The sequence below is a fragment of the Oculina patagonica genome, chromosome 9 (genome assembly GCF_052425735.1).
Source record: "Oculina patagonica isolate OP01 chromosome 9, crgOcupat, whole genome shotgun sequence".
Taxonomy (NCBI): Eukaryota; Metazoa; Cnidaria; class Anthozoa; order Scleractinia; family Oculinidae; genus Oculina; species Oculina patagonica.
In genome coordinates this window covers 13019101-13038106 of record NC_135766.1, presented here as the reverse complement: position 1 = coordinate 13038106, position 19006 = coordinate 13019101, and the positions used below count along the sequence as shown (strand labels likewise).

General features: G+C 40.7%; 1 protein-coding gene across 1 annotated transcript; it reads left to right on the top strand.

Annotated features, from left to right (window-relative positions):
- The first annotated feature begins 7691 nt into the window (after positions 1–7691).
- Positions 7692–18896, top strand: LOC144666236 (uncharacterized). The gene is made up of 7 exons (XM_078527638.1): positions 7692–8039; positions 11504–11767; positions 12627–12983; positions 14019–14300; positions 15188–15421; positions 16025–16294; positions 17514–18896. The coding sequence occupies exons 1-7, from the start codon at positions 7973–7975 to the stop codon at positions 18029–18031; spliced, it is 1992 nt and encodes a 663-aa protein (XP_078383764.1). The 5' UTR covers positions 7692–7972; the 3' UTR covers positions 18032–18896.
- The last annotated feature ends 110 nt before the right edge of the window (positions 18897–19006 follow it).

Below are 19006 nucleotides of genomic sequence, written 5' to 3'. Positions count from 1 at the left end.
TACTTTTACCCACGCTGAATTTAAGAAGAATTTTCAAAACTCAACGACTTGCGACAGTAAAAGAAAAGTTACAGAAAAAAATCTCCTGAGAGGAAAAAAAGAATTCTTTACGTGCAAAAATAAGAAATTGAAGCCAATATGTAAAAATTCCAGTGAATACCCAGACCACGTTTCGGTCTTGTCGCGTGCACTTTTGTGCTTTTTTACGACAACCTTTGTCATACAAAATCTCCCTTTGTTATCGACTTTAATCTTATGAATACGTATTTATTTTTATTACCTAGTTTAGTATTGACAACCATAAAAGCCCGTTTATAAGCCATCCTGTTTGTGTATAGACCCATCAGAAAAAACGGAAGTAAAACTGTCCCACTTGCCTCTGTACAAATTCATTGTTCCATGGGTGTTGACTGTACCAAAACCAGTGCTGTATCGTGCTGTAGTATTTTACAGTTCGTGCAGGCGCAGGACCCAAAAAAGCGAGTCCCACGAGCATACGCACTCGTGTCCTTTATTTGTAGATGGCTTAGAAATGCGCTTAAATTAAAGAATAACAAATTTTAGAAATTAAGAAATGAAAATTTTTAACTTCTTTACAGATTTCTTTGTAAAAACAATTGATTGACATCCAAATCCATTGACTCATCTTCATTGGACAAACTGCTTGTTAGTTTTGTTAAGATATGTTAGCATGTAGAACTTTCTACTGAAATGAAGAAGCAGTGGCTGCTGTACATTGTCAAGTGCTATACAAAGACCAGCTAAATAAACGGCCCGCAACGCATGCGGGGCGGCTCCCGTCCGTCCGGGCCGCGGGCGCCTCGCCGGTACTCGACCGTCCGGCAGCGCGGCCAGCGGGCCGTCCCCTTTCCCCCCGTCGCTCGGTCTCCGTTCCGTCATTCGTGCCGTCCACGTCCTCCTGCCCTCCACATCTGCGGACGAGCAGAGTGCCCTCTCTCGGTGTTGGGTTCTCACATTCATCCTTCGCCCCCTGCTAGGCGTTGTCTCCTAAAAACCATAGTTAGTACAGGGGGACTGGTTAGGAAAACCGGCAAACTACAAAGAACTGAATTTAAAAGCAGAGACCGATACAACGAAGAATGATTAAATTTTTATGTACTATATTTCGGCTGGCCAAACCAGCCTTCTTCAGCCAATGTTAACTCCACTCTACCTGAAGAAGGCTGGTTTGGCCAGCCGAAATATATATAGTACATAAAAATTTAATCATTCCACGTTGTATCGGTCTGTGCTTTTAAATTCAGTTTTCTATATGTCAAACCGATTAGATCACTATTGTTCCAACGTAAACCGGTAGGATATTGTATACGGTTACTTGCTTGAACATTTAAACTTCAAAGGACTGAGCTATTGTTTCGTGTTTAAGGTTCATACAACAAGTCACGTGATATCAACTGCCCACAGCACCTAAACAAACATGGCGAACGACAGCGATCTCTTTCTATTCGGAGATAATTTTGACGCGACTTTAGAGATTCTGAAGACTGAGGACAAAATTGAAGAACACTTTGAAGACGTATTTACTGAAGTAACTAAAATAATCTCAAAAATAACGCGATAACTTGTAGACGATCGCCGTGTGCTTAGCCTGCGAGGCCAGCGTTCAAAGGGGAAGGAGAAGGGGAGTTTGAGCTTTCTCCTCGCGCCTTGCGCTTCGCACTCGAACTCTCCTTTTCCTTCCCCTTTGAACGCCGGCCACACAGGCTACCGTGCGCTTGGAAGAAAAACGTAAAAGGCCTCGAATGTCACCCTCTACTAACTATGTTAAAACACTATACCGTAGTTCTGTTTCTATATTGGAAACGACATGTTGTGGGTTTTAATAAACTAAAGGCTATAGAGCAGTTTACTTACTTTCTCTTATGTAGTGCATATTTGTTTGTGAGACAGAAGTAAGAGACTCACCTATATCAAATTAGTTTTCTGACCAACAGCAGCACTTTTTCCTTAAAAATAAAACATAGCATTCAACAGAAATATTTCCGAAGTAAATAAAGTTGGAAGAGGATAGCTTTTAAATCTGTGATGCGTTTTACTTCCTCATCTTTCATCAAGTTTTTCGTGATCGTGAAAGGCCTTTTTCCCCTGAATCGTGAAATGGTTATTTTGCTCTCGTGAAACGTGATTTGGTCACATTGCCGTGAACCGTGAATCGACATTTTTTCATGAGAACTGCGAGTGGCTGTTGATTTTTCTGGTGAAATGTTACTGTAAACTGTGATTCTTTTTTCCTATCAAAAAATTATCCAGTAAGAGTTTGAAAACAAGACAATGTGTCGTAAATTGCGTGACCTGTGCATGACCGTAACTGATCATCATTCTGGGCCCCAGATCACTCTACTCAGAGAGATAATTTAACATTTTTTGTCTTGGTTTCGAGAAATGGCTATTTTATTTTGTGTAAGCTAAGACGTGATCGTTACCCCTTTACCACCCTCCAGATGGTCTGCGTGTCTTCTATTTTCTCACTCGGAAGTGACAATAGGAGGCGGCTGCATGCAGGCTTCAGTCAGTAAGAAATAAAAAGGCCCCCCGGGGGGGGGGGGGGGGGGCGGAACTCGCATATGAAAGTGACGGGGATGCTCGTCGTCTCGCTTAGGGTTGTAAATTTCGGATTTTTGGTGTCGCTGAGGGTGTTCTGGGCAAAACGCCAATATTTTTTAGCCATAATGGTCCCGTTTAGGGTTACAAACGAAGAAATATACAAATATAAATTCTATTCTAAGTTTTTAGGTATCTTTTAGGGCTCAAGAAAAGCTTGAGCCACACCCAGATTGGTCTCTTTTAAGGGTTCTTTTCAAAATTTCCGACGAGCATCCCCGTCCGTTTCATATAGGAGTCCTCCTCCGGGAAAAAGGCGCGAAAAGCGAACAGTTTGAAATAAAGCGCCAAAAACAATCAAAGCCTCTTCGAGCCACGACTGAATTTTTTTCACCAAGTTTTACGTTTGGTTTTCATATCTTGAATATATATGAGCGACAGATGTTCAAACATTTCTTTGATGCAATTAAAAAGCAAAAAACGAGCAAACATGCGTGGAAATTGCAGACAATCGGCGGTTGACCCCACAATGTCTGTTACATTAATATAAGATCCTTTCATTTTACGTGACTGAGATTGTCGGATTAGCTCAGTCGTGTAGGTTTCAGGATGGAGTGTGAGAGGTCGTGAGATCAAAACCCAGAAGTGTCTGTTCCTTTTTCCCTTTTTTTTTCTGTTTTTACCCCGCAGCACTAAAATGGTTTGTTTATTCTATCGCTCCTGTATACATTGGAGAATAAAAGCATTTACATGTAAGCCGTAAAGTAATAACGCTGTAAATAAATATATCAGAACATATAGACTGATTCAGGTAAGTATACGAAAGAGATCGATCGGTACATCGCTTTTGCGGCTCTTAATGTGGAAGGTAAACTTGTTTATCGTATTTAAAAATTCCGGCGTTATCTTTGCAATAGGAAATTATGTTATGCGAGGAATCTTCTATGTATAGTATGAATGCGCGAGTGTCAGTTCATGCATGCGTTACAAGCAGCTGTAACGCATGCAAATATCGCATGTTGCATCGCTTTTGCGGCTCTTAATGTCCACTTTTTCGGCGGTCAAGTACCTTCCACACATAATTTTCAGCCGCATTTTGTTTCTTTGCTTTTGTCTTCCTTGTTAAACCTTAAAAAATAGCCTTATTACGGCCGCCTTGCTACACTCTTACTTCTCTTATTAAAATGTTTACAGCTGATGGACCAACCAACCAACCAACCAACCAACCTTTTTTTTTTTTTTTTTTTGCTACAAATAAAAAAGAAGGAGGGAAGGAAGGAGGGCGACAGGCGACTGGGCGATTTGGGCGATTTTGGGTCCCAGAGTAGGCCTAACCAACCAACCAACCGACCAACCATGTGAGTGAAGTCGGGCTACCCACTATACTCCTTCATTGAAAATTCAGTTGTAAAAATGACTCGAGGAAGCCCATAGAGCCTTTGATTTGGGTAAAAAGGGTATCTTTTTTCTATTTTCTATTCTTTCAATAAGGCCAGGGTTTAAGAGCCTTTGTGGCACACACTTATCCTAAATTTACCGAATTTTTCAATTTTTACGTCTAACAACTAATTTTTGGCCATATTACGGCTATATATAACATTGAAACCAGCCGAACCGAAAACCCATAAAGGCTGAAATGGCTTCAAATCGCCCCCAAACGGCATAGAAAAAGGGGAGAGAAAAAAAAAAAAAAAAAAGAAGGAAACGGAAACGAGAAGAATCTCAAAGGGCCAGGTCCTCACAACATATGGAGAGAATTCGACTTGAGCGTAAAAGGTAAGTCGCATTTCTATTGGATATTTTTCCTCTATAGTAATGGTTTGAATTAGCTTCCCCTTTTACGAAACTCAGAGTAAATTCCCATACAAAACCTTACTAATAACGTTATTACGCAATGTCATATGTAGTCGAGTCTCGATGAGAAGTTGACTGCGTCCTTTAGGAGTTGGGCGTAGCTGTGGTATAACAAACACAAAGTTATTTAGTTTTATTTCATTTTTTTCGAAATATTGCATTTATACAGTCTAGATATTTTGTGCCTTGCAAATCGTCTTCAGTGCTAACGTTTATAAGCTGACATTGTCCTCTATTATCACGCAATAAAGATTCTGAAAACATTTACACAGACTTAGCTACCTTTAGTTGAATTTGTGAATTACCAGAGTTTTTAAATAATTTTTTTACGCACGTGACACGCAAAGAGCTCTAAATGTACGTGCGTCTAGACTGAATTGAAATTTGGATGATTGTTTTTTTGTATTCAGACTCTTCCGTTTGTCATTCGTGAAGACGCTGTTCTCCAACCCTTCACATCTACGAGGAGGTATTTCAGAAAACCACAAGTAATATAACAAACATTTTAAAAAAAAGCAACGTAACAAAAGATGCGCACTCTCGCGTCATTGCTGACAATATTTGGGCAGCGGACCAAAAAGGATGACCCTTGCTAATGGCGTAAAATTTTTCTTGGCACACATGTGAAAATAAAACAAAACATTGATTTGTTTTCTCAAACACGTTATATCTTTTCATGACTTGAGTCGTTTCCTGTTTGCGCGCCGAGCTTCTTCTGACGTCCGAAGTGATATCATCAGGTATTTCCGTAACGATTTCGTGATACTGGAGTCAGTCTTCCGCCCGAGAAAAAATAAAGAATGTCCTTGTTTAATTTGTTCAGTTAACGTTGTGTAAGAATTTTTTACATTCGAAACTGAAAATCAATCGAAAATGTTCTATTTGCTATAAGAACACTGTGTTTGGTTAAATACATTCAGTGACTAGACTAGTCTGATGCAGCGTGCAGGAATAGTTTAAGGGAGGGGAGGGAGGGGAGTAATGTCTTTAGAATATTAGACTGAACAGTAGTTCCAAAACTCGGCTCAGTCCGGGTGGACAAGGGTGGACTGAGGATCGGGGTAAAAGGGAAAGGGGGGGGGGGGGGGTTATTCCAGAAATAGGCTCAGGAAAGTTTATACCACCCTTCATAGTATGTGTAATTATTTGTTTTCCTCACCTCCCAACCTTCCCTTTCATAAGAGACGGTAAGATGCCGTACCGGAAGGGTGTGTTCAACCCCAAGTCGTGACCACCGTACTTCCTTGCATTACGTTGTCACGTAAGGTATTTTTTTTTTTGCTGATTAGAGCTGTCGCCGGCTCCTACGTACACAACAGCATTTTCGTCCGCGGTCCCATGCTTTCTATTGTCTCTTTCAGTGTTACAAACGCACGTCAGTTTGCAAGGACCACCGTGACAAAGTAGAAGTACCGGATCGCGGATCCTCTCACTGTAAAGCGAGGCTATAAATCAGCTATAACCAAATAAGGAACAAAGAAAAAATGGCTAATTAAACCATGTAAACGGTGTAGGAGTATATTGAAATTCCAATATTTCGGAAAGCTCGGCCCCTGAAAGACTCCAAAAAAAGAAGGCCGTGCCTTGCGTAATGTTGGAATTTTACTCCCACACCGTATACGTGGTTTAATAAGCCTTGCAATTTCTCTTCGTCACGTAAGGTAAGCGGCGCCCGCGGGAAGTGGCGGAAAAAATAAAAAATCCTAGCGAATTAAATAAATTAAGTGAAAGGATGAGGACATTGGGCTTTGATTACGGTATTGGCCAATTTTTTTTAATTTTAATTTTGAATTGCGAGCTGCAGCGAGTCAAAAGGCGAGTGAAAAAATAAAAAAGAAAAAAGTTACCCCTGACCATTCTTTCCACTCGTTGTTCTTTGCCCTAATCCCGCTTTCCGCTCCTTCGGGGCGCTGCTCAAGTTTAAGCTAAGAGTTATCAGTGTAAACTCTTTTGCGACACAGCCATTTCTAACTGCTTTCTGCTTATCATGCAGCTCGCCCTGTCGCCCTGAAAGCGTGTCCTAAGAAGTATAGAAAAGGTGCGACAAGAATCTGCATCAGCTCTGTAGAAAGAGACTGTGCTGTATAGAGTGCGAGGAAGCAGCGTCTTTTTTTTCCTAAGGAGCCCTAAATTTTATTCTAGCGTGAGGTGAAAGCCAAGTGTGGAAAAAATCGCGGCGAGGGCGGTGAAGCCGCAAGCCAAATTCCTTGTAGTTTCTTTCGCTGATTAGTATAATTATTTCAAAACATTTCCGCTCGCGCGTAGAACGAGAGAAGGAAATGGTGACTGATCGTAGCCTGCGAGTGCGTGACGTACGGTGTAACGTGACTGACGTCTTGAAAAAGGAAGGGAAGTGGGGGGGGGGGTATTGACAAACTAATTTTTTCTGCGGAGAACAGACGGTAGACCGAGGTCCCGGGGGGGGGGTACTCAAAAAAGTTTTATACGGGGAGGCTCCGCCCCAAGTTTTAACCCCTTACCCTTTTATATACTATTTTTCACAGAAATCGTACCCCTTTCGTATACCTTTAACTGAAAAAAGGTACCCCTTTCATATACCTAAGAGACATGGCGTGGACTTAAAACAGGACGTTTTCTTGTCATTTTTATGTAGCGCTTAATAAATTAAAATAATACAGCCATAAATTGCGTCTGTTCGAAATATTTTAATTAAAGGCCCTTTTAAATAGCCAAATGACATATTTATATTTCCACACCCTTTCACATACTTAAACTCGTGAAATCCTTACCCTTTTATGTACCTGAAGCCTGAAAAAGGTACCCCTTTCGGGCGGAGCCTCCCCGTATAGGCCATTATAGGTAGTACCCCCCCCCCCCCCCCCCCCCCGGGACCGAGGTTGCAAAAGAAGCGGAACCCCAGCTAACGTGCAGTATAACAGTCATATAATAATAAAATTAAACCTTGAATTCGGAAATTTCAATTTGCCTTACGCTATGTTTGTTTAATTAAATCCGCTCTGGTGTTGGAGCCACTTAGGCTATCGGAAGGCTTTAATAATGGAAAATAGCCACGTGGCGTTTTGATTGAGGTGCTGAAAAGTCTGAACAATTTTAACAGAAGGAAGTTTTTACAAGCTGTCATCGATTTAGTGATGAATTTCCTAGTTGATGTTTTGCCAGCGCTGTGCGTACGTGCAGTTATAGTTTGCGGTTTCCGGGGTTTCAAATTCGGGGTTATCAATTGGCTGGGGTGTTGATTATTTAGGAGCGGTGTGTTTTCGTTTTTACTTTTTTTAACTTCAACCATCTGAAGTGTGTGTCTCAGCGACTTATAATTAAACATTGGCTCGTCCGTCGTCCAATTTTCACCCGTCGAACATTGTGAATAATCGAAGGCAATTTCGTGTCGATTCGTGCAGTTCGGCCAACACCCATTTTTCTCTATCTCCGGTGACTTCCGCCGAGCCGTCAGGGTGCTTCCTATAATCAGCCGTCTTTTTGGCAGATTTGCCAGTTTCGTTTCTGCAATCAGTGTGGGAGCTGTAGCAAATGAGCTTACACTCTTACTGCCCTCAAATTTACTGCGATTTTCAGAATGAGCGCTTTGCTACATCTCACGGCCGTAATGGGTCTTACGTTGGTTTCTCTCGTAACATCAAAAGGTAAGGTCTTACCATAACTATTGTAGTATTAAAATAAATACTCGAGAGGGGCCGTGCCTCTTAACACGAGGATACAAAGCGAACATGATTTCATCAATTAAGAGGTTGAGATGAATGGAATTTTTATAAGCTCAGCAGAGAACGGCGGGAATCGAAAAGGAAAGAATGGAATGCGTGTTTTCACAGTAGCTTATCAAATAATTGCCTCCGACTGGAAAGGGTGCTGTTTCTAGTCATAAATATCAAAACGGAAAAACAGCATGTAATACATAACTGGAAACGCATCTCTACATCTAAACGTCCGAAGAAAAAGAAAAAAAAGAAAAAACCCAGTCTGCCAAACGGTTGAAAGTTAGCATCGAAAAACTGTATTATAAAGAGACCACACTTTTTTCCTTGGTGATAAATCCAAATTGAAAGGTGCTCATTGATCCGGTTGTTTGGGGTGACAACGACCGCAGTTTCATCATGGCTACCTTTGAGTTAAGAATATTTTTTCAAAAAAGACGTATCTCTTAAAATTTTCGTCAAATTTTTCGGGTCTCGAAGTCTCGGAGTCTCGTTTTCTTTAAAAAGGCTAAGAAAGTCTAGGTCTTGCAGAAAAAAAAAAACGTCTTACCGTTTCATTACCATTCGCCACCACTATCTTGCCCAGAGTGACCTCTGCGCTATTAAACCAAAGAGACATAAAACATACGGCGTAATCAGAGAATTTTACTTTAATTGTTCTACACGTTTAATCTATTATATACTTTATGTAAGCTCAGGATAAATTTATATGTAACGAATTTATGAAATAAATTCAAGAGCAACAACAACAGCCATTTTATTTTGCCACAAATATAAAGTAAATGAAAAACAGCACTGTGACATGTCTGATAAATATTTTTCCGCTCCACGAGGCGTTGCGTGACGTTGTTTTGCTTTTCTCTGCTTTGCGCGCTGCGTGACGCAATCAATAATGATAACGCTTTGTTTTTCTTTCCCAAAAAATTCTGCTCTCACGTCATAAACGCACGGAAGCTAGAACGGAAGCGATGCAACAAGTGGGGCAACTTGCCACGAATGTGACTTGTTTTTGACAAATCTTTCCGGATTTACTTGACCTTAGAGGTTACCTAAGTGTTACCGCGTCTGACTTCCTACATGGTTCGATTACTGTTGCTTTAAACTGGAAAATATTTTCGAAGGTAGAACACTAACAGAACTTTCTTTACAAGTATTCCTATTTTCGGGTCGATTTTCATTTATATTCATTTTTTTGTACCTTATTACATGAAATTTTCGCGACACTTAATTTCGCGAATTTCGCGATTTATAAAAAATCGCGAAATTAAAGTGACGCGAATAAAAAGTGTCGCGAACATAACATGACGCGAAAATTAGGTGACTCACATCATGTCAATAATCAAGAAAGAATGAGTTAAGTACCACTGAAGGAAGGAATTGTCAATGTAAATGGATGTTGCGGTCAATTGACTCAAGAACAATAATTCACGTACAAGCATGACCTACTTGTAGACATTGTGAAAACTGCTCTGTTGTTACCGTTGACATTTAGTCCCGCCATTGCGTTGTTGTAAATTTTGACGTTATTGTTCCTTTGATAAAGTTGTTTTATTTAATTCAAGGACATGTTAAATAATATTGCCAAGGAAATGTTAATTGTGTCTTACTCAAAAACGCGAAATTAAAGTGATTCAAAATACAAAACTTTCGCAAAATCGCGAAATTTAAGTGTCGCGAAATATGCGCACCTCAAAATCGCGAAATTAACGTGTCGCGAAAATTTCATGTAATAAGGTATGTGACAAGAGTTCAGTTTATCCAAGTTAAAAATATAACTTAAATAAGGCCAAGTACAAAAAAAAAATGTTTCTCGTCCGGATTTCTAAAAAAAAAGAGAGCGGGCGGGCGCTATTTTTTTTTTCTATCGTCAAATTCTTCAAAAGCGGACTTGCAAAATAAATCATGCAAGATAATTGACCTGTCCAGTATGGACCTTGCGTGCCGAGGCTTTAAAATATTGACCTGAGTTCGTATCAAAACGCAGACAAAAGCCATGTCTTACAGAATTTTCTTTGTACTTAATTTAGGGCCTGAACTAGGTACAAAGTGAAAGTAATACCCGTTGGTTTTTGTTCGTTCCAACTTTTCCAATAACAAATGATAAAAAAGAGAGGCGGCCGCAAAAAATGAAGCGGGCGGGGACGAGAAACATTTGTTTTTTTTTTTAATTGGCCTAATAGCAAATCTTTCCGGATTTACCTGACCTTAGAGGCCACCTTGTTACTGCTTATGATTTCCTACATGGTTCGATTACAACCATTGTGTTGCTTTAAGCTGAAAAATATTTTCGAAGGTAGAACCCTTGCAGAATACTTTCTTCAAAAGTATCCCTATTTTGGGGTTGATTTTCACGTATATTCAATTTCTTGTGACAAGAGTTTCACCCAAGGTAAAAAAATAAATTAACTAAAATGTTCAATATTTCTTTTCGGTCTTTATCTGATCCAAACTTCTAAAAAACTCTATTTTTTTTTTCTTGACAAATCCGAATGACTGTAGTGCTAGTGATGGCAGTTTGTTTAGTACTCACTGACATTCAAAACAAACTTATACCCACTCCCCATCAAAACAAACAAATTAACAGATTAAATCTTTGGTGTGGCGGAAAACACTTCGCTGAGAAGCAGAAGAACCACTCGTGCAAATAAAGAAGCATGTGCTAAACATCATGGCTTGTTTGTCATTTGCGTGGATATAAGCACAGTTTCGTTTCTCTCTTTTCTCTTGCTCAGAAACAAGATCACGAGCTTTGGCAGGCCTGATTTTTCATCAAATCAGTTTGGCTGTTAACGCAAAGAAAATTAAAGAGAGAGACAATAGAAAACGAGTAATCTGCGCAAACGCAAAACATTAGGTCTCTCTTGAGTTCGTGATGATGCAGTGCCGACGAAAAGATTCGCCCCTCCAGGACGATTTTTCGAAATCAATAACTGATGCCTGGTATGTGGGCTATGTTTCGGTCCTAGATACCAGATAGTAACTCTCGAGGGTGGGGGGTGGGGGAGGTGTGCTCAACTATAGTCCATTCTCACATTTGCAGTCTTTGTTCAAATAACGCGGAGAGAGACTTGTGTCGAAACTGGTAGTGGGCGTAAAAAGGGGACAGGAGGAGGGTATTCCCTCGATATCCGTCTTCGCCCTTTTTTTTTACCTTCCTCCCTCAACGCCCCCCCCCCCCCCTTTTACGGCTACTAGGCGGGCTACAATCCGGGACCAAAAAAAAAAAAAAAAAAAAAATTTTTATTTTAAAACCCAACTCTTTTATTCTTTTCAAAAATTCCCAACCACCCCCCCCCTAAAATGGAACCCCGGGGCTACAATCCAGTACCGCGCAAATTTCCACTTTTCTACAGTGACGTTATCTCTAGCTTGATCAATTGTTCTCTTTTTTTCAGGAACAATGATGAATCTTTCAGAAGAGTTTACTGTGTACACCAATGACAACCTGACGTTGTCATGCCAACCAAGGGATAGTCCCAAACATCTGGTTTACTGGTACAAGATTGCCCAGAACCAAAAAGGAAATGAAGCACACATCAGTAACGGGCCCTCATTTACCATTACCAAGGCAACCGTGGATGACATGGCGTTTTATTCCTGCTCCGCGGCAGAATGGGGATTCTGGGGAATAAGACGTTACGTCATGGTCAACGTCATAGGTCAGATTGCTATTAATCAAAAAACGACAAGCAAATAATCTCGAGACGTTTAACTCATCAGTTTTTCTCTAATAAGGGACGGACCATTATTTTCTTGGAGGGGGAGTATAAAAATTTTCCTCTGCAAAACTTTTTTTTTAGTTTATGCCCTCTGCAAACATTTTTTTTCGAAATTCCACCTATGTTTTGTTATACATATCGTGTTTGCAAACAATTGTTTTTTTTTTTAAGCCCTGCAAAAAATTTTTTTCAATATTTATCATATACCCCCCCCTCCCTCCAAATAAATAATGGTCTTTCCCTAAACGGAATCAGTTTTACTAACTATGTCGGAATTGGGGACATTATAAGAAAATTAAAAACAAAAAACAAAAATATTATGGGCTCCTGATATAGATAAATAAAATCGTCGGGGAATGGGGGGGGGGGGGGAAATTGAACAAACGCGAATGCAAGGCGTTGGAGAGGGGGGAAATCCCTATCCTTTACCGTTTTATACTTCCAACGTAAAAGAGGAGGAACCCCTCAATTTTGTGCGAAGCCTCCCTTGTAATCCCTGGTCACTTTATAAAGTACACCTCTGGGAAGTACCTTACTCTATAAATCAAAAGATAATCACCTTAACCTTTTTATCTTAATCTCTTTTGCCTATTCATTTTCTATCTACTGTTTCTCTATTCCTTGCATCTCCCTCATAAAAAAATTTATCAAATCAATTTTGATTTCTTATCGTTCAATATTATTTTTCTCGGTAAATTAGCATAATCTTGTTAGAGGCCTAAACAGCCTCATCAACCCGAGTTAAAATAAAGTTATCTATCTACTGTCCACTCACTCATTACTTTCATTTTGACTCTAGAGCCCGGGGCACCGTCTTGTGCAAATGGATGGAGCCTTTACAAGAACTCGTGCTTCATGCATTCTGCTCGCTCAGTTTTTCACACCTGGTACGAAGCTTATGATTACTGCAATAAATCATCAGCGCGGCTAGCAAGAGTCTCTGGCGATTATGACTCTGCGAGCTTCGTGAGTGACCTTGCTAAGCGAGTAAACGCATCAGACCTTTGGATTGGTTCATCGAGAGCTGCCCATTTCAGGTTTCCTGGGTACAACACTCATCAACACCAGGCTGGAAACAAGAAGTGCATCGTGTTTGATGGAATCAAAAAGACGCTGGCAAAGTGCACAAGTCAACTTCCTTTTATATGCGAACGAGGTACGAACCTTACACTTACTTAGCTTGATGTTTCAATGCGTCAAGAGGACACAATACAAGTCGATCCAATGCAAGATAAAGACTTCCTCCTCTTCCTTCTTTCCACTCTATTTTCCTCCATACCCCTATAGACGCCCGACACGCAGGCTACTACATGATGCTACATCCCTCAATATATGACAGTTATGTTTTACCCTAAGGGGGAGGAGACGTTATCTAATTTTTTTTTTACGCAGAGGCCCCACCCCAAGGCCCAAACCCATACCCATACAACATTTGGACAGAAAAGCTTACTCTTTGCAATTGAAAATGGTACCACGTTTACATATCTGCAGTAGAGGTAGACACTGCAACCCGTTCCTATAACCTTGCTAATAGTCCCAGGTGGGGGGGGGGGTACTTGGGATTTCAAGTGACGGGGATATTTTTTTTTTTGGGTAGAAAAATTTGGCAAGTATTTTTGTGATTGAAGTTGGGATGTTTTTGGGTATTAAAAAATGATCTGAAGATTCGTGGTGGTGCGTTGCTGCGTAGTTCTGCAAATAAAGTACAAACAGACGTGTTTTGCTGTTGATTTTTGAGGGGGACAATGTTTTATCTAGGGTTTTTTTTTTGGATCTTGATTTTTGCCCCCATTCAATCATCCCCTTCATTTGAAATCCCGAGATCCCCCCTGGGCTAACAGAACTAGCTCTGGCCCTTGTGTATACTTCAACTCTTGACATCCCTACCCTTTTATATACTTACAACCGGAAAAAGGAAGAGTGTTCCACCGGGCCGCGTTACCTTCCGGTTACTCCATGAACATTACAATATAATTTGTCAACGTTGCTATAAGAATAGAACAGAATTAAGCTCACTGAGTCCCCCAAAGGGATCTTCATACCCAATTTATATGATATAGGGTATAAGGTGGTCCCCTTCGCGCCATGCATTTTTACGCCACCTTGTCAAACTTGCATTATTCGAGGAATATGGTAATTGTCCACCTTCAAAGTTTACTTATTTAATTTTTTTCTTGGTTAATATCGATAGTGTTACCAGGAGTTCCTAAAGATGTTACCATCGAGCACATAAACTCTTCCACCGTCCGTGTTGCATGGAGCATGGCCAAGTCTGCTCGTACAGCGATCGCCTATCACGTGGAACTGTCGACGTCATCCGGAAGTGCCGTGGCACGAAGATCCTCTTTGAAGGAACGATCTCTTTTACTGACGCATCTGCAACCAAATGTAGAATATAGAATACGAGTACAAGCTGAGAATGCTGCGGGGAATGGGTCGAGCTCCTCATATGTGTCAGTCAACATGAAAGGACGTAAGTCAGTCGCAGGCTGTTGTGAGTGCGTTTTTTTGTCGTATGACAGTTATGTATGGGCTGAGTTAAAAATGTTGTTGAAAAAGCTAGCCAAACACAGCGGTCAAACGTCGCGCGCGTGCGCAGTTTCTGCCCAATTCCCGCCAAAATTCTCCATACAAAGTCTTAAATTTTCCGAAAGCTTTCGCTATAAAGCCAAAAGTTAACGCCGTTCCTGGAAACGTAAGGTTCATACGCTGCTTATGGATGGGGAATCTGATAATTTATCTCTACTGAGTTTCCCAACTTGAAATTTTCTTTCACCGTACTATTTCTATAACAATTTCCTACAAAAGTTTGCACACTTTCGAGTCAAATTCTTAGAAAGGTTCGAGGCGCCGAAAATTAAACCGGAGGTGACGTCATTTTTGCGTTTAACCGCTGTAAAAGCTAGCCAAGAGTAGGGCAGCTAGTCAGCGGCGAGTTCTATATCAGTTATAGTTTTCACTTCCCTCCTCTTTTCCGATCCTCGCAGGGAGACACCACTCCTTGACATCGAGTTGACATAGCCATTTTAACGGATCATAACATGGGCGTAAATTTCTGGTCCATGCGTCGTTTCTAACTAGGGCGAAAGCTTTATGAAACACTGAAGCCCATTCGCATATGGTTATTTCAAACAGTAGTTGTTTTATAGGGTTTTAAGTACAACAAAACCTTTGTAGACAACTTGAACCCCCACAACCCCCTCTCCTGCTACGCCGTCTATTTTTCGTGGAGCTTCTTCCTGCAAATATGACTCAAAAAATTCGAGAAAACATGAAATACAAATGTCAAAAACCTTTCAAACTATTTTACTAAGATGTGAAATTACCCATCAAATCACAACTTTGACTTTTTCCTTGCAGGTCTCCCTATCATCGTGACTTCCACACAAAATGCCAAAGTGATTGCAGGTCAGTCCATTACACTACAGTGCGGACAATCACATCAAGACATCACGTGGTACAAAGACGAAAGCAGCGTTCCTTTTACACGTGGGCAAGCATTCTCCATTGACAACGCTACTCCCAAAGACGAAGGCACTTATCACTGCGCGGTGGATAATGGACCCAAAGTATCATTGAAAGTCCTCGTCATTGGTAGGTGCATCAAAGCCGTAATAAACTAGATGGCAATGAAAAATGGACGAGAATTCTCTTCATCTAAACTATCATTTGCAAATAGTCAAAAGATCTAGGAATACTCGACAATTTACATCATCCGGGGAAGGTTTTCAGCAGCTTCGTACGAGGAGGCTACGTCCCAAGCTCTAAATAATTACCCTTTTATAAATCATTTTTAAAGAAAAGGTAATCCTTTCATACACCTTTTATAGCAAAGGGCACCCCTATCATAAGCTTACAGTAGAAATACTGCATCCCTTTTCAAATATTTCCGAATGAGGAACCCCTCAAAATACTAAATGAATAACCATTAGGTGCGTCTGTTCAAAATATTTTGAAATGTTCTAAAGGGCAGTGCTCTGAGTGTTTGCTACACCCATTTCTCCTTCTATACTACAACTTGTTTTAAAAATAGCAAAGTATAGTCCCCCAGGCAGGAGATAACACCTATCCATGATCCAACAAACGAACATGAAATCACGTCGACTCTCCAGCAGCTTTAAATTCGACCAGAGCGCATGAGAACTTGAAGGAATCGTTCTCAATACCCGTTCTAATATAATGTTTTTCATTTACTAGAGCTACCTGTGATTACTGATGTGAAGGGAATTCTTCTGAAACAAAACGACAAAGGAAAAGTTATACGGGAACTTCTTTTACTTTGCAACACGGCAAACAGACACCCGCTAGTATACGTATGGACTAAAGATGGTGTACCGCTGGTCAAAGAAACAGACACGGTGAAAGTTTCCTTGGAAGAGAATACAGCCATCGGAGAGTACGAATGTCACGTGTCAAATTTAGCCGGCAGTGCTTCAAAATCTCTTGTCATTTCTCTACCAGAACCAGGTTAGGTTTCAACATTTGCTTTTTTCAATATCTTATGTCCTATTCACACCAGAAGAACAGGTTTAGTTAAACCGGGTTTAACAAAATGATAATCAGCAACAGAAAGCTGAAAGCCTGAACGTTTCAGAGGGTTCAAGCAATCTCTAACTTGTGCTATCATTGTGGTAATTTTAAAGTCCACACACCCGGGGGGGGGGGGCACTCCCTATAATGGCCTATACGGGGAGGCTCCGCCCGAAAGGGGTACCTTTTTTCGCGCTTCAGGTATATAAAAGGGTAGGAATTTCACAAGATTAGGTATGTGAAAGGGTAGGGAAATCTGTCATTTAGGTATTTAAAGGGGTCTTTAATAAAAATATTTCGAAAAGACGCATCTTACGGCTGTATCATTTTGATTTATTAAACACTACATAAAAATGAGAATAAGACTTCCTGTGTAAGGTATATGTCATGTCATTTAGGTATGTGAAAGAGCTACCTTTTTTCAATAAAAGGTATACGAAAGGGGTACTTTTTCTGTCAAAATGGTATATAAAAGGGTAAGGGGTTGGACCTCGGGGCGGAGCCTCCCCGTATCAAACCTTTTCAAGTAGCCCCCCCGGGAACGGTCCACACATCAGTTAGCAACTTCTCAAACTTCAACAAAGGAAACAACAGTTAAACTGTGTTTAACTAAACAGCTTTTAAAGGTGTTTAGCTTTGGTCTGAATGGGGCCGGTATAAGTTAAATTTAGAAGATTTAGATTTACAGCAAGGCGCCCAAAAGTGTGACCACTTTTAATTTATTCACATTCTTTCGTGCAGATTTAATCCAATCAGAAGTCAACTGCAAGCTATCCACGGCTTTTGATTGGATTAAATCTGCACGAAAGAATGTGAATAAATTAAAAGTGGTCACACTTTTGGGCGCCTTGCTGTAAGTCAAGTCGGGACAACGATCTTTTTTTTCAGAACTGTAACTTTGTGGAATGCACTGAAACCCCATTTAAAATTAAGTGAATCGCTTATCATTTTTAAATCCAAAATGAAAGGTTATCTTTTAAATCAGTTTTTAATGTCGAAATTTATTATATTTATTGTATTTTTTTTTCATTGTCTCTTAAAATATTTGGAGACGAGAAATGAAAAAAATACATACAAACAATAACAAAAGACTTCTCGTGAAGTATATCTCCGATTTCATTGACGAAGATTTTTTTCTGTTGTCTTTCCCAAACAGTGGAGGCAGCCCATTCCAGTCGATCGGCTTCAACATCACTAGTTTGGGTCATCGCTGTACTGTCAGTTCTCCTCGTAATCTGTTGCATTGTGTGTGTTGCGCTCAGCAGCGTTGGAAAACGGATTTTCAAGATAAACAAGTCAAGAAAGCTGACAACGCAGAGCGTTACCTCCACTGAGATGGTAACTATCGAAGAAGGTGAGTCTCCAGGGGCTGTGTCACGCACGGAGAATGTCACGCGTGACAACGACGAGGTTTTCCCTTATGACGTGATCCAGACATGGACTGGATCAAACGGACCTTATATGAGCCTAAATCGCCGGGAAAACGGATTTGAACATGAAGCAGATGTCACGCAAGTTTTACGACCTGACTACACCAACATTTCGCCTAGCAACCGAAACGACAGTGCTGCCAACTGCATGTATGCTCCACTGAGGTTGACCGCGGTAGTGCCAGGTGCCAATAACAGGCGTCCATACGTTAATGTGGACACCTCAGAGACCTCTGACATGTAGATTGGCAATACCCGAGTGTGTGATGGTATTCTGACAGAAGACTGTGGTTAAACGAACGCGATCGGCTCTTGCATCAATTTGATGGAAATACAGTTTAGCTGTGATGCTTCCCTGCAGGAACTCAGCGAAAGCTTAGGTGGGGACTGGTACTAGGCATAGGCTCCTAAATTAGTAGAAAAGGGAAGACGAGGAATGGAAGGGACGAATCGTAGTGCCCATGCTTTTCTCTTCCAAAACCATATCTTTTGAGTTGAGTTTATCTCCTTTATAGCTCGCCCACCATGTTGCACGAGGAAAAGCAGATAGCCCAGGCCCCTGGTTTTGACCCAGTTGCGAAGAGCCGGGACACACCAAACTATACTCAGTCGGGGGAATAAGTGTCAGTTTTGGCGTCGTTTGGCAAATATTCGTTGAAGTACTTGAAGACTTTCCGAAAAATTTAATCCAATCAAAAACTAGCGCGAGCGCTCATTATTACTCCAGAAGCAATTGCACGAAGAAATAGGTCACGTTGTTAGCAACATCTGGGACAAAAACCGCGGGCTCAATCAATTCTCGGAGAAGTGATCGCGCCATCAACTGGCACTTGTTCCCGACTGTACTTTAGAAACAGTTCCAACATGTTACATATGCAGTTACTTTATGCCATTTATACTTCAGTGTTTGCTTCGGCTTGTAGGTGAATAGATAAATTCGTCGCAACTAGCCGATTGCAACTAGAGATTTAAATAGCTGACGTTTGAAATTTTACTCTTTTCTTCGTTAGAGTGTTTAAGTTAGGTAGAAATATATATACGCAAGCAGCAAAAATTGTGGAAGAATAAATTGACCGAAAAAAAGCACCTTTTTAAAAGGAGCTACGAAATTCGAGAGGAGTAGTCTATGACAATTTCGGTGTGGGTGTGTGGCGCTCCTCTTGAAACCCTTACCCTATATCAGACCAATATATGTGATTCTCCCTACCCTATTTCAGAC

Excerpts from the sequence above, each read along its gene's own strand:
- LOC144666236 (XM_078527638.1), top strand. The coding sequence starts at position 7,973 with ATGAGCGCTTTGCTACATCTCACGGCCGTAATGGGTCTTACGTTGGTT. Across the intron at positions 14,301-15,187 it reads GTCAGTCAACATGAAAGGAC|GTCTCCCTATCATCGTGACT; the intron begins GTAAGTCAGTCG and ends TTTTCCTTGCAG. Across the intron at positions 16,295-17,513 it reads CATTTCTCTACCAGAACCAG|TGGAGGCAGCCCATTCCAGT; the intron begins GTTAGGTTTCAA and ends TTTCCCAAACAG.